This window comes from Hyperolius riggenbachi, chromosome 4 (assembly GCF_040937935.1).
Source record: "Hyperolius riggenbachi isolate aHypRig1 chromosome 4, aHypRig1.pri, whole genome shotgun sequence".
NCBI lineage: Eukaryota > Metazoa > Chordata > Amphibia > Anura > Hyperoliidae > Hyperolius > Hyperolius riggenbachi.
The window spans coordinates 327,116,831-327,132,006 of NC_090649.1; the positions used below are offsets into that span (position 1 = coordinate 327,116,831).

Sequence of the window (15,176 nt, forward strand, 5' to 3'; positions counted from 1 at the left end):
GAATAATTCTGCATGTCAACTCACTGCCCATACAATTCTATGGGCTTGTTCACAGCAACTGATCCCATTATTCTAACTTGCTGCATGCAAGTTAGAAAAATTTTATTGATAATATTAGTATTAATATTAATTAGTGATTAAAATAATTAATTAGTGATTAAAATAACTTTAATCAATAATTTTAGTGATTTCCCACCTTATCAATAAAACGTCTTTCCAGCCACCAGCAAGCAAGAAAATACTCAGAATTATTTTGACAGTACTCTTTCACCTACTTTTTGGTACTTTTTTAAAGTGCACCTGAACTCTTGCACAATATGTCTGCTTCCATGAATCAGGAAGTAGAAATTGTGCACATGTATTTTAGGATTTGTATCAGCTGTAACAAAGAAATGTTTTTTGTTTAAAGGTTATTATGCTGTTGTGTATCTATTAGAGCAGAAAAGGGTTCTGAGTTCAAGTCCACTTTAAATGCTGAGTGCTGAAAAGTTGTTTGGAATATAGGATGAAAAATGATCTCCAAGTAGAAAAAGTGAAACGAATAAAGGTCTTAATGCTTAAAGAACAATTGAAGTAAGGCCTCATTTACACATTAAATCAAAAACGCAAACATAAGCGTTTTGTGTTTTTGTGCGCTTTTTTTTCACCTCCCGACATTACACTGAGCGCTGCGTTTCTGGTAAAAGTGCTTTTTCAGAGCGGTTTTGTAATTTACTCCCTGGCGCAAGTCAGGAAGTGAACTCTTTGACCCAGAAAAGAATAAATACAATGTATTTATTCTTAAAAACGCTCACACAATCGCTGCACAAAGCAGTTGTGTTTTTCCTATACCTTCCATTGAGGCAAAATCGCCTTAAAAATGGGCACCGCTTTGCTGAGCGGATCCCAAACGAACCACTCAGTTGTGAACTCTCTCATAGGGAATCATTGCACAAGCGTTTTTAGGACGATTTTGAAAATCGCCTGCGCTTGTAAAAAGACAGAAAACACCCTTAGTGTGAACGAGCCCTGAGAGGAATACGAAGGCTGCCATATTTATTTCCTTTTAAACAATATCAATTGCCTGGCAGCCCTGCTGATCTATTTGGCTGCAGTAGTGTCTGAATCACACCAGAAACAAGCATGCGGCTAATCTTGTCACATCTGACAATAATGTCAGAAACACCTGATCTGCGTATCCTTGTTCAGGGTCTATGGCTAACAGTGTCAGAGGCAGAGGATCAGCAGGATAGCCAGGCCACTGGTATTGCTAAAAATGAAATAAATATGGCAGCCTCCATATCCCTCTCGCTTCAGTTGTCCTTTAACATTTAGGTAAACAAGAAGGCACATTATGACTCATATGCGATTAACATTTTTTCCTGAGTTTTCTCCTAGGTAATATTTTCACGTCTTCTTTAACCTCCTTGGCGGTATTCACGAGCAGAGCTCGGGCTGACTGACACATGTCAGGAGCGGTAAGCCCGAGCTCTGCTCGTGTGGGCTAAAAACAATGTCTGCAGCTAATTCCCCCCCGGCCGCCGGAGTCCGCATTACCTTTTGATCTTCCGGGACCCGGCGGCCGATTAGCTGGGAGGATCGGCGGTGCATCGTGACGTCGCGGGCGGCGAGAAGGCATGGGGAGGGTGGCTGGAAAAAAGTGCCTGCAGCCAAATCCTGGGTCCCGCGCGCGATCAGCGCTTGTCAGCGGGACCCAGGCTTCTTCCACCCGGCCGGCCGGAGTCCCCATTACTGCTCTGATCCTAGGGGACCCGGCGGCCAATTAGCCCAGCCAATCAGCGGCAAGTGACGTAGGGGCAGCGTAGGGTCACAGGGGAGGGAGGGAGGGAGGGGAGGGAGGAAGGGAGTATAAAAAAAAATTAAAATAAACAGTTCTGATTGGCCCAAAACAGCATTGTATTGGATACAATGGGATTTTGTATCCAATGCAATGTTGCCTTTTGCTTCCTGGATTGCTGAGAGGAGTTGTGGCTGTTGAGCTGGAGAGGAGCTGGCTGTGATTTGTGAGTGCTTATCTTATCTGATTTCTGCCTACCTGTTACCGATTTTTGCCTGGACTTTGATTATTCTTTCTGCCTTCTGCCTGGGATAGCCAAGGATAACTACCAGCAAACAGGAATATACTTAAAATAATTTTAACAGTACTTTTTTACTTATTTTTTTTTTGTTGTACTTTTACAATTGCAAAGTGCTGAAAAGTTATTTTAAAAGGAAGATGAAAAAATATCTCCTAGGAGAAAAACTCAGGAGAAAAATTCAACTGGATATACCTTTTAATGACCTCCTTTAGTTTCATGATTTAGTATGAAAAAGTCAAAGAAAAAAATAAAATTAACAATGGAAATATAGGGCTTGATTCACAAAAGGGTGCTAACACAGTTAGCACGCCTAAAAGCTTTGGATGTGCAAACTAGCGTGCTAAGTAGTTTGCAGGTCCAAAGCTGTTACTGATCGCGCGTTAAGTTGGTGCACCTGAAACGTCACACCGGTGCGTGCGAAACGTCGCACCATTCGCGTGTAAAATAGCTTTTCAGGCTATTTTGTGCGCGTACAGTGCGTCGTTTCACATGCATTTCGCGCATACCGCGCATCGCTAACCTTTGCGTGCACAAACGCTTGCGCGCATATTAGTGCGTGAAGCGGCCGTTTTCCCGTCTTAAGTGCCTTTTTACTGGCGTGCTAACACTTAGCATGCTTTAGTGAATCAAGGCCATAGAACCTTAACTAAAGTAATTTAATCTTCTCTTTCAATTCCAGGTTACACAAACTGTGGAGGTCTGTTAACTCAAATGTATGGCAATATTTCAAGCCCATTCTATCCAAGCTACTATCCTAATAATGCCAACTGTAACTGGGACATCCGTGTTCCTGCAGGATATCGAGTACAACTGTCATTCCTACATTTTGAGTGAGTTGTTTGTAAAATTATTTTCTGTTCATATCTTTAATGCCAGCATTTCAGGGATAGATTCCCAGGCTTGAATCTTGGCAAGGACATTATCTGATTGGAGTTTGTGTGTTTCCTCACGTTTGTATACATCTCCTACGGGCACTCTTTTTTTCCTCCCACTTCCCAAAAACATTATAATTTTCTTGGTAACCCCCTCCCCCACTGGTATAGTATACATTAGAATATGATTGTAATAAGGATTAGTCTGTGACCTCCTCTAAAGTATGATTAGTAAAAAATGACCACCGTATTTTTCGGATTATAAGACGCTCCCCATGCGCACATTCAGACTATAAGACACATGACTTTTCTCCCCCAAAACTGAGGGGGAAAAGTCGGTGCGTCTTATAGTCTGAATGTGCGCATGGGGAGTCCCAGAGTGCGGGTGGGGAGCCTGGGGGCGAGTGTGCACAGTGCAGGAGGGGAGTGTGGGCAGCCAGCAATGGAGGGACATGTGTTACACTACTTCACAGCACGATCCTCTCCAGCCGGTTCAAACCTCCTGCCTGCATGTGCCAGCGGCTTTGTGCCCAGCGGTGGAGACTCCTGAATGCGCAGCATTTACCTGAATGCGCAGCAAGAGGAGAGCAGACCCAACCCGATGTGGCCACAAGGAGTAGACAGCAGACCCGATCCGAGGTAGTGGCGAGGAGAGGACAGCAGACCCGATCTGAGGTGGCGGCGAGGAGAGGACAGCAGACCCGATCTGAGGTGGCGGCGAGGAGAGGACAGCAGACCCAATCCGAGATGGTGGCAAGGAGAGGACAGCAGACCTGATCCAAGGTGGCCATGAGGAGGCCTTCAGCTAAAGTGCCATCCCGGGCTCGTGGGAGAAGAAGCAGGGCAGCGGAGCTTCGGGACAGCTGTAATTACGCCTGGTAGAGAAGAGGAAATGGCAGGCAGACTTCAAGTCTTTGCAACAACTTCACAAAAGGAAATTATGCTAGCATGCTCTGTGTCCTGCAACGCTGGCGCTAGCATTTGTATAAGTAAGTGCGGAAGCTGCTCTCGTGGTCTGCCCGATCCCTCTCTATAGTTTCTTCCAGACCCTCTAACATCAAAGCATATTTCCAGTACCCGAGAGCAGTTTCCGTACTTACTTATATTAATGCTAGTGCCAGCGTTCCAGGACACAGAGCATGCTAGCATAATTTCCTATTGTGACTGGATGAGCTGGAAGACGAAGGAGGAAGGGAGGAGTCCAGAGCAACGCTGCCTGCACGACCGAGCACCTGCAACATGGAGGAGGAGAGAAGCGAGCAGCAGCTGGATCATGTAAGACCTATACTGTTGCAGGGTACTGTAGTTAGAGCAGCTAGGGGGTCAGCAGGGATGAGTGTAGTGTAGTGTAGTGTAGTTAGAGCAGCTGGGAGGTCAGCAGGTGTTAGAGTGCTGTATTGTAGTTAGAGCATCTGGGGGGTCAGCAGTGGTGAGTGAAGTGTAGTTAGAGCAGCTGGGGGGTCAGCAGGGGTGAGTGTAGTGTAGTAAGAGCAGCTGGAGGGTCAGCAGGGATGATAGTAGTGTAGTGTAGTGTAGTGTAGTTTAGTAAGAGCAGCAGGGGTGAGAGTGCTGTAGTGTAGTGTGGTTTAGATAGACAGTTTGAGCGGAAAAGGTCTACAAGACGCCCATGCACCATAGACACACCAGGTTTAGTATTTATTTTTTTTCCCACATTTTTGTCCTCTAAACCTGGGTGCGTCTTATAGTCTGAAAAATACGGTATGTACTCTGTAAAGTACAGTGAGAGACATCAGAACTGTATAAAAACTTAAAGTGAACCCGAGGTGAAAATAAACAGATGAGAAACACAATTATATTTATCCTCTTACTCCTAAAAATGCCTTTTAAAGTATCCCAGGGTTTTCTTTTATATTTAAACATTTACAAAGTAGGTTAAATATTTTAGAGTCTCTAATCGGTGGCAGCCTATTACGTGTTCCAGAGTTAGAAAAAGATCAATATAGGAAATTCCCAGTTAATGAATGAGATAGGGACTGTAGGCTCGTTCTTACCCTGAATCTGTTCTTAAGTCGGAACACTGTGCCATCTCTGTCCCTAGTACCTCATCTCTGCCCCTTGTACCTGCTTATACAAGCTTAAAAGCCATTTTATTTGAATCACAGAATCCATGCCATTTGTATTGGTGGGTAGTTCATAAGTCGGGGACTACCTTTAGTTCATGTATTTTATCTCTCCCTTCCCTTAGAAATTGTATTCTTCCCAGAAAACTTTTATGGCTGTAATTTGCTTATCAGTGATGCTTACTCCTAATGCTGGGAATACACGTTAAGTTTTTACTTTAGATAGATGGGTTCGATAGATAAATTCCAACCTGTTGGATCTGGTCGATTCTACTTTCGTTTCGATTCTCCTCATTCAAGTGAATGTAATTGATAAGAAAAGATAAGGAATCGAGAGGGGAATCGAGCAGTGAATCGAGAGTAGAATCGATCGAAAGCGAAAACGACGGCAAAAACGAACGCAAAAACGCATCGTGTATTCCCAGCATAAAAGACACCAACAAGACAGAAGCAGTCACTTCCACACCTAATTAACTCTTGCAGGTAGCAAAACAAAACAAGTAAAACAGCTTGATTATTGATATGTTTTGTACTGTACATACATGTTTATCTTATGTCACATATCGTCTTGGGTACACTTTAATAATAATAGCACAAGCATCATATATTTTAAGGGTCATTGCAGTTCTGTCATGCATAAACAAGAAGGAGTTTAACCTGTCAGTTATTGTCCACACGTGCACAAAAATGTAGTTGTGGTCTAAGTTTATTCTATCTAGATCTTCCTGAAACTTCCCATTGTGGTTGTCAGTAGGAGACACCTATTTTCTGCTTTAGAGTAATTTACTAGGTTTTTAATAAAAACAAATGTCTATTTGTATGCACAGCTTGGAGACGCATCCCTCATGTGCATATGACTCGGTCACTATCTATGATGGGATTCCTAACTACTCTCCTCCAATAGCAACAATATGCAACCCTGGGAACTACAGTTATACATACTATTCATCTTCCAACATCATGGGAATCAACTTCAGAAGTGACTCCAGTGTGCAGCAAAGTGGCTTCTTAGCGGTGTTTTCTGCAGTTTATGGTTCGTATTATTATATGACAGAGTATGATGATTTTTTCAATATTCAAATGCTATTACAGTGGAACCTTGGTTTGCAAGTATAATCTATTCCAGAAACATGTTTGTAATCCAAAGCACTCTTATATCAAAGCGAATTTCCCCACAAGGAGTGATGGAAACCTAGGTGATATACAGAATCATTGCCATCTGTTGGCTCACCCCAACCTTTTTTTATGTGGCTTTAACAAGGAACTTATCCATTGACAGTTGCTTTTGCCTACTTTTGAGGATTACATGGAAATGTAACTTTGCACAGTCTCTGCACTCAGATTAAGTACAATTAAATACAATCCTGCAGCGCTAAAGGGAGAAGAACTATTGGCTCAGTTGTTTTGAGGTGACGCATGCATACTTTTTTTCTTGCTTGTATATCAAGATTTTGCTTGTATATCAAGTCAAAATTTCACAATAATTTTTGCTTGTATAGCAAAGTTACTCTCAATCCAAGGTTTTACTGTACTAAATCTGCTATTTTATAATAAAAGCCCTAGTACCCACTTCCAGATTTTCCATCACTTTTGTGGCCAGAAATAGTTTTAGTAGGTTTTAAAATTTGCCTGCCCATTGAAGACTATGGCGGTTTGCATGTCCACGAACATTTGCGGAAGTTCGCGTTCGCTATTGGCAAATGGAAAATTCTATGTTTGCGACATCGCTAATGCTTATACTTGTTTGGTGAACTGTACTTTGTTTTCATCAAAACTTGTATGGCATACTCATGCATTGTTTTCTTACGTTTTAATTTGTCCATATGTAATGCTTTCTTTCTTTTTTCTTTTCATGTGTGCAGGATACACGACTCAGCCACCAGGTAATACGAGCCTCCTATCTGTATCTGTTTGTTTGAGGTTTATAAATTAAAACATAATTGTTGCTGTGTTGAGATAAACTGAGGCCTGCAAAGAGTATTCACATCTAACACTGGCCCTTATTCAATTCATTTTTCCTCCTTAGTTTTCTCCCAATAGATAATTTTTACTCTTCTGTTTACAATAACTTTTCAGCACTTTGCAATTGGAAAAGTACCAAGAGTGCTATTATTTTCTTGCTTGCTGGTGGTTTACAGCAAACCTGAAGTGAAAAAAAATATATATGAGATAATGAATTGTATGTGTAGTACATTAGCAGCAAAGAAAAGAGTCTCATAATTTTATTTTCATTTCTATAGCTTTATTTATAACAGGGATGTCCAACCGGTCCATCGAGGGCCGAGGTCCCCACACATTTTTGACACAGCTCAAATGAATTGATGGGTCTGAATCAGGAAAGGTGTGTTCCATCAGGAAGAACACATTACTCTCTTTCTCAGTCCATCCTAAACACTGGCCTGGATCTGGCCCTCCAGGTCTGGAGTCTGACACCTGTGATTTATAACATTGCATACTACTGTCACATTTGCAGTTTTAAAACCACACAGTCTTTTAAGCTATAAAACAAAGCAAAAATAATGACCCTTTCAACTTTCCTGCAGTAAAAACCTTATCTCACTGTTTCTTGGCTGTTTAAGTGCTTCAGAAAACAGACCTGTATTCAACCCAATGGGTCAAATAGCTCAGAGAAGCTCTTTTGCATAGATAACAACTGAAGTTTTTTTTAACTCTTCCTCTGGAAAAACAGGAGTCTCTTTTCTTTACTACCAATGTTCTATTTCTTAGCTGTATTACACATACAATTCATTATGTCATATGTTTATTTTCGCTTCAAGTTTGCTTTAAGTGGTACTTTATTGATAAGATGTGATAAGATCGCCGAGGAGAAAACTTTGGAGAAAACATGAACTGAATAGGTAGCCGTTTCTTTTATTTTCTTAAACAAATCCTGCACTGCCTTTTTAAGTTGTATTGATATGTCAAACCACTGAAAGATAGCCTATGTTTGATGTGATATTTAAAGAGACACTGAAGCGAAAAAAATATATGATATAATGAATTGGTTGTGTACTATGAATAATTACTAGAAGATTAGCAGCAAAGAAAATATTCTCATATTTTTATTTTCAGGTATCTAGTGTTTTTTCTAACATTGCATCACTCTATAATATGTGCAGATTACACAACACTCAGCATTCAAAATGAGTCTTTCAGAGCAGTCTGTGAAGTAATAAACTCTTCTCTGCTAGAGGAAAAGTAAACAGTTCAATTACAGTTCAGATAATAAAAGTCAGATAACAGCCCTCTCCACGACCAAGTTGGTCGGAGAGCTTAATAGCTTTTTTGCATAGAGATAACAACTGGAGTTTCTCAACTCTTCCTGCACTGGAAACAATTAGACTGATGTATCTGATCTTAATGTTTTTTTTCTTAGCTGTACTACACATACAAATCATAATATCATCATTTTTTTTTTCGCTTCAGTGTCTCTTTAAGTGATGAACAGTTTAAAGAGACTCCGCAACAAAAATTGCATCCTGTTTTTTATCATCCTACAAGTTCCAAAAGCTATTCTAATGTGTTCTGGCTTAATGCAACACTTTCTGCTATCACAGTCTCTGTAATAAATCAATGTATCTTTACCCTGTCAGACTTGTCGGCCAGTGTCTGGAAGGCTGCCAAGTTCTTCAGTGTTGTGGTTCTGCTATGAATTCCCCCTTTCAGGCCCCTCTCTGCACACTGCCTGTGTGATATTTAGATTAATGCAGCTTCTCTCTGCTCTCGTATCTTTTACAAGCTGGATAAATTGTCCTCTGAGCTGGCTGGGCTGTCACATACTGAGGAAATTCAGACAAGGGCAAAGCTGTTTGCAGGAAGAAAAGAGCAGCCTGAAACTTCAGTGCATGAGAGCAGAAGGGGGAAAGAAACACACAAATGATCTCTTGAGATTCAAAAGGAAGGGTGTATACAGCCTGCTTGTGTATGGATGTATTTTCTATGTGTGGACATACTGTACATCAACCTACTTCCTGTTTTGGTGGCCATTTTGTTTGTTTATAAACAAACTTTTTAAAACTGTTTTTAACCACTTTTAATGCGGCGAGGAGCGGCGAAATAGTGACAGAGGGTAATAGGAGATGTCCCCTAACGCACTGGTATGTTTACTTTTGTGCGATTTTAACAATACAGATTCTCTTTAAGAAAAAGATATGGAAAACAGAAATACTTTATCGAAGTGTAATATTTCAATAGACCACCTAATACATGTAGGATTTTGACTTTCACATTAGAATTCTGGGGAAAGTATGTTTAAGCTTTTGCATAATACAGAACTGGCTCTGGAGCAATCCTCCAGGTCTATTTGTTGCTAGATGTTTTATTCAGTTACGTTGCCTTCAGTTGTGCACTGCAATTTGCAAAGTTCAACAAATTCTCAATTGGATCCAGGGCACTGACCACTGAAGCAATCCTGTGGAGAATGGCAACATAAAGGTGAGATAAAACTGCATACCATACTATGCAGATTTACCTTCGCCACAGTTCTGTAAGTACTGCAATATGAGGCTGTATGGAGCACAGCCTCCACCCCAGAGTTGGGCTTCCTGATTTGGAAGTCTAGCCAATCCTACTCCTAACCATGCCACACATCCATGTTCCAAACGCCTCTCCTCCATCCCATTGACTATGCCCCCTAAAAAGCAGTAATTTTTATAATAGCTAGTTCAGCATCTGCTCTTGTCTACTGAAGGTTTGTGCACACAATTCCATGTCTGTACAATGTGTGTTCTCAGGTCTGTCGCCGTAACAATTTATTAATGATCATTGAAGGTGACAGCTACTGAGCATATGTAAGAGAGTTTAGTCTCCGATTGCTTGATATTTTGGGGAAGAAAAGAAAGCAAGAATTGTGATAATGGTCAGTCACTGACAGCTTACAAGTCAGTAAACAATTACATACTTCTTCCTGTTAAAACAGTTTTTGCATATTGCTCCCCACTCCTCTGCACTGCAAGATACTTTCTGTAGACTAACTCTCTATTAAGGGGAAAGTATCTGACAACACTTCATCTGACATCAGTTATATGCATATGACTGCTGATTTATATTCCTTAAAGGGAACCAGAGATGAACGTTTCACACAAAATAAACATATCAGTTGATAGCTTGTAAAGAATAAATGCTCTACCTGATAATTTTGCCGCTCTGGTGTGCCTTTTTTAGTGTTTTTTATCCATTATTGCTCCAGGAAAAATCAAATATGGCCGCCGGCTCATATCCCTTCTCCTTCCGGGTTATATGAGTTGTTCTGGATGTGCTGTCTAGGCTATATGAGACTATGCTGCTATCTAGGCTAAATGCAGCCTTTCATCTATGTGCTTTCATTTTGGTATGATCTGCCTGTAGGAAGTGTCACTGATAATAACTGCAGTTTCATTCCTATGAGAATCTAGTGCACACAGAGCACACAGGGATCATATTACAACCACAGAGCTTCTCTCTCAGGAGCAGCAGCCCCTCCCAGTCATAACAGCTCTCAGTATGCAAAGCAGAAGATCTAAGCCAGGAGGGGGAAGGCTTGGGCTTGAAAGGACTCCACAGAAGAGTGACTCAGCTATAATGATTCCAAGTCAAACCTCGACTGAATAGTCGGTGGATTCTTATCACAGTTGCTAATAGACTAATTAAGCAGATAACAATGAAACTAAAAGCAGGGTAGGTGTTTACTGTCATGTTCCCACTGATAAATGTAATAAAATACATGAGGGTGCTTCATCTCTGGTTCTCTTTAACATTTACTTTATTTTTTATAGTTTATCCCAATCGCACTGACCACTGGGTGACAACAGGTGAGTGTTAATAATGTCTCACTTATTCATGATGTAAAAATTTGAGTAGAATAAAAGTGTGTAGCATATTCATGGATGGTGTAATTTGGGACATACAAATGGGTTCTGCAGCTAACACACATAACCTCCCCCAGAAAAAGGAATACAGCAACTTTGTATCAGTATTTTTGGATTTATTTGTGCGTCTGTAACCTGAAATTGAGGTTACAGTAAAGAGGAACTGTTTTGAAAATAAAGTAAATATAATTGCTTATTTTTTACAATATTCAGTTATAATTAAATGAGTTATTTGCCCATTATACAGTGAAAGCTTTCCTCTCCCTGATTTACATTCTGAAATGTATCTTAAGTGGCAACATATTTAGCCTTGTCGTGTGATCTCTGCAGAATTTTTGGTTACAGAGTATTCTGAAGCCAGTACAAAAATATACCTGGTCTCCCAGAATTCTCTGGGGGGAGAATTCCACATAGCTAATCAGCTTAGAACTAGTTCACACTAGGTCCGGAAACGTATCCGTGGCTCCGTTTTTAAAACCTGATCAAAACCGGAGCCACGGATAGCAATGTTAAAAATAGCAGCTATCTTCATCCAAGCAAAAAACGTATCCATCTGCGTTTGCGGGGACCCGTTTGTAAAACCATCCCGGAAGATCCGGATCTGCTGCATTTTCACACAACGGATCTGGAACCTGATACACGCAGGGGTAGTGGCAGGCAATGGGAAAACAGATCCCCCTCTATACAGGCAGATTTGGACACAGAAAATGATCCGTTTCTGTGTCACAGCCTGTGGGGAGAGAGGGGGCAGCCATGCTGGAGGGGTATAGCAGCCAGGATGGGGGTGGCAGCGGTAAGCGGGGACGTCCCCCCCTCATCTGGGGGGGACGTCCCCCCCCTCATGCTACCCCCTCTAGCTACATGCTTCAAAAATGTAATGTATAGCAGCGGCGAGCGGGGAGCTTTCCTCCTCCTCCTACTTCCTCCTCTCGCTATGTCACTGCCTGCAATGCCACCCTTCGAAGCATAGAGGGCGGCATTGCAAGCAGTGATGCAGGAAGTAGTTGGCGTTCCCTTGGCTAGGATCACAGACTGCTAGGATCACGGACCGCAGGCTCCGTCCTGCAACCATGCCTAGTGTGGACCTAGCCTTTAGGCTAAACATCACTGGGAGGGTGGAGCTACATTCAATATACAGCAATATATAGCTATAGGTGTTTCTGATGCTGAACCCAGGAAAAATAGTGTAAAGGTTGGTATTTTGAATAATTAACTGCCTTCTACTATATGTCACTACAGTGCCTCTTAACCTATTTTGGTTCCTGGACGTAGAAACTACGTCCAGGAACCATGTGCGCTACCGCGCGCTCCCGGTCCACGGTTTGTTATTCAGGCCATCAGTGAATCGGGCTATAGTGCCCGATCACTGATTCCTCTCCCCCGCTGAAAAAGCGACAGCTTCTCTCGGAAGCTGCGCCTTTTCTGGCTGTTACCTCCCCCATGCGTCGCTCTAAGAGTGACGTCATGTAAACAAACTCATGGCCGCCATCTTGTGGCCAAAAAGTAATACTACAACTAAAAGTAAAAAAAAAATGAAAATCAACACACATTTACATTATAACACTACTGTTTACCTCCCACCCTCCCAACACTACCCAAATAAAATGTTTATTATAAAAAAAAAATTACTATAAAAAAAAAAAACATGTAAATATTTACCTAAGGGTCTAAACTTTTTAAATATCAATGTAAAGATGAAATATTTCTATATTTTTTTTTATTTTAAACTTGTAAATAGTGATGGATGCAAAACGGAAAAAATGCACCTTTATTTCCAAATAAAATATTGTCGACATACATTGTGATAGGGACATAATTTTAATGGTGTAATAACCGGGACATATGGGCAAATACAATACGTGAGTTTTAATTATGGAGGCATGTATTATTTTAAAACTATAATGGCTGAAAACTGAGAAATAATCAATTTTTACCATTTTTTTTCTTATTCTTCCTGTTAAAATGCATTTACAGTAAAGTGGCTCTTAGCAAAATGTACCCCCCAAAGAAAGACTAATTGGTTGCGGAAAAAACAAGATATAGATCAGTTCATTGTGATAAGTAGTGATAAAGTTATAGGCTAATGAATGGGAGGTGAACATTTCTCAAGTGAAAACGACGGAACGTGAATGGGTTAAATAGCAATTTAATGCGACTTAGCTTTCTCATTCCAACAGGAAGATGCAGTAACTATCACATGTGCACTTGAATAATGCAGAATAGAATTCACACTGATGTGTGCCAAACATGGTGCACCAGAATGACAAACTAGGCAGTATTCAAACCCAAAATCCGTAAGTGAAAAGCTGAAGTAATATGGGTTTGAAAAGAGTTTCATTATAAATGTCCATACTAGGACAAGGTGTTCATTCTCTGTCACGGTGTGTTATATAGCACATTGTCAAGCTTGGCAAAGTAGAGAAACTTCAAATTAGTCAAGAGACAAATGGAGCTTCTGGGGGATGTAGACCCTACTTACGTCTGATAATCAAGTAACTCTCCATTGGGGCTGATGCCCTACACATGATATGCTGTCATCTAGGATTAGTGTGGCTCACAAGTGCTGTGACAGCACATTCCTCATCTCCTTCTATAGAACTGGTCTCCTTCCTCTGCAATGCTCTGAATATTATGTATAATGGGAGACTCCAGAGGGAGAGCACATCAGTCTACTAAGAGCAGGGAATATCACTGCGTCTTTATTGCACTAGATTAGTCACAGTAATGGCGCAATGTTCTAGCTCTCTTTTTCATTCTTCCCTGTTTCATTCCATGAGCTTTCTCCTTATTGGTTACTTTTAAGTCTTTCTAGTTTTTCTGAACTTTACTGTTTTCAGCCATTGTGTCTCTGTAATTTTAAAAGGTCACAAAGCTCAGTGGCTTTATAAACAAACTTTTTTCCCCCTTTTTTTTTGTAGCACCAAACTACACATGTGGGGGGGTTCTAACTGAGCCATCCGGAAGGTTTTCTAGTCCGCTATTTCCGGGATTTTACCCTGATAATGCGTATTGTGTTTGGGAAATCCGAGTCTTACCTGGGTATACTGTGGATCTTTCTTTTACCTATATGGAGTAAGTATATAAACTTATCTCTTAATTACCTAACACCAGCTTAATTCTTTTTTCCAGCAAAGTACAGTATATTTCAGTACATTTGTGTGCATGAAAGGGGTTGGGTATCATCTACCATACAGAAATGAAAGTACGCCTAAAGCAAAAAAAAAAAGATCCGAGTTTGGGCACTTACCTTGGGAGAGGCATTATCCTGAGGCTTCCCCCGTCACCCTCCACCTGAGACCCCCATAAGGCCTCGTCAATGGAGCTCTCCCACCCTGCACAGGGGCAGACAGCTCACGCCTGCGCACTAGCAGGCAACAGCCGCCAGTGCAGTGCGAGTGATCTCCACTGAACTTCTGGAGGCCCAGCACTGGAATAAAGGGATGGAGAATGACGGGAAACCTCTGGAGGATCTAGTGGCCTCCCTCTCCCAAGGTAAGTACCGTATATACATTTCCAGGCTAAGGATTTTCCAGATTTGATTTAACAATGGTAATCATCATTAGCCCTCTGTGGAAAATTTTCATTGAAAACACAAAATGTTATTTGACTGGATATATGAAAATACAAGTGACTGTCATGGTCGGCAGAGAGTTCTGCGCACATCTATGTCCCCAGTATGTGTTTGCAGTCTATGGCTTCACCCCAAGCCACGTAACTGTCAATACATAAAAGACAGGTATGGTACATTAGTTTTCTCTTTCTTTTTCTAAATGGTGTTACAAGTAATACTTTTTGCTGGCTTTGTGATTTAATAGACTTTTACAAACTGTGTGCTGTGTCATTCAGTGTTCATGGTCTGTGCTGTGTGGCACTTCAGTTTACTGCCTGCAGTAACACTAATTATCTGAGATCTGTCAGCCACAGCTGTGGTTGCATCATAGATCAGCAGCCATATTAATAAATACATGCTGGTTGGGAAAACATTTACATGTAACACAGGTTAGCCTAGTGGTTTTAAAAACCAGAATCAGATTTTGCATATTTGGCTGATTTTCAATCATCACTAGTGAAGACAGAGTGTGATAAAACATCTACCTGATCCAGTTTTGAGAGAAAAAAAAGTCTACAATAGCTTGTGCTTTAACAGTACCCTAAGATCACATTCCCTTCTTATCACAGAGCAAAAAGCACTTGCTACCTTCACATCCTGCTTGAATGCAAGAAATACACAGGCTTTTGTTTTTATGGCAAGTAATTTGGGAGCAGGAACATGATGTTGACACAGTATGCCTGCTTGGG

General features: G+C 41.1%; 1 protein-coding gene across 1 annotated transcript in view; it reads left to right on the forward strand.

Moving 5' to 3' along the window:
* LOC137504798 (deleted in malignant brain tumors 1 protein-like) overlaps positions 1 to 15,176 on the forward strand; it is a 218,666-nt gene that overhangs the window by 165,704 nt on the left and 37,786 nt on the right. Inside the window, exons 21-25 of the mRNA XM_068233390.1 lie at positions 2,758 to 2,908; positions 5,859 to 6,064; positions 6,894 to 6,914; positions 10,785 to 10,820; positions 13,796 to 13,949. Coding sequence (XP_068089491.1) covers positions 2,758 to 2,908; positions 5,859 to 6,064; positions 6,894 to 6,914; positions 10,785 to 10,820; positions 13,796 to 13,949 — 568 coding nt within the window. The remainder of the gene's footprint in view (positions 1 to 2,757; positions 2,909 to 5,858; positions 6,065 to 6,893; positions 6,915 to 10,784; positions 10,821 to 13,795; positions 13,950 to 15,176) is intronic.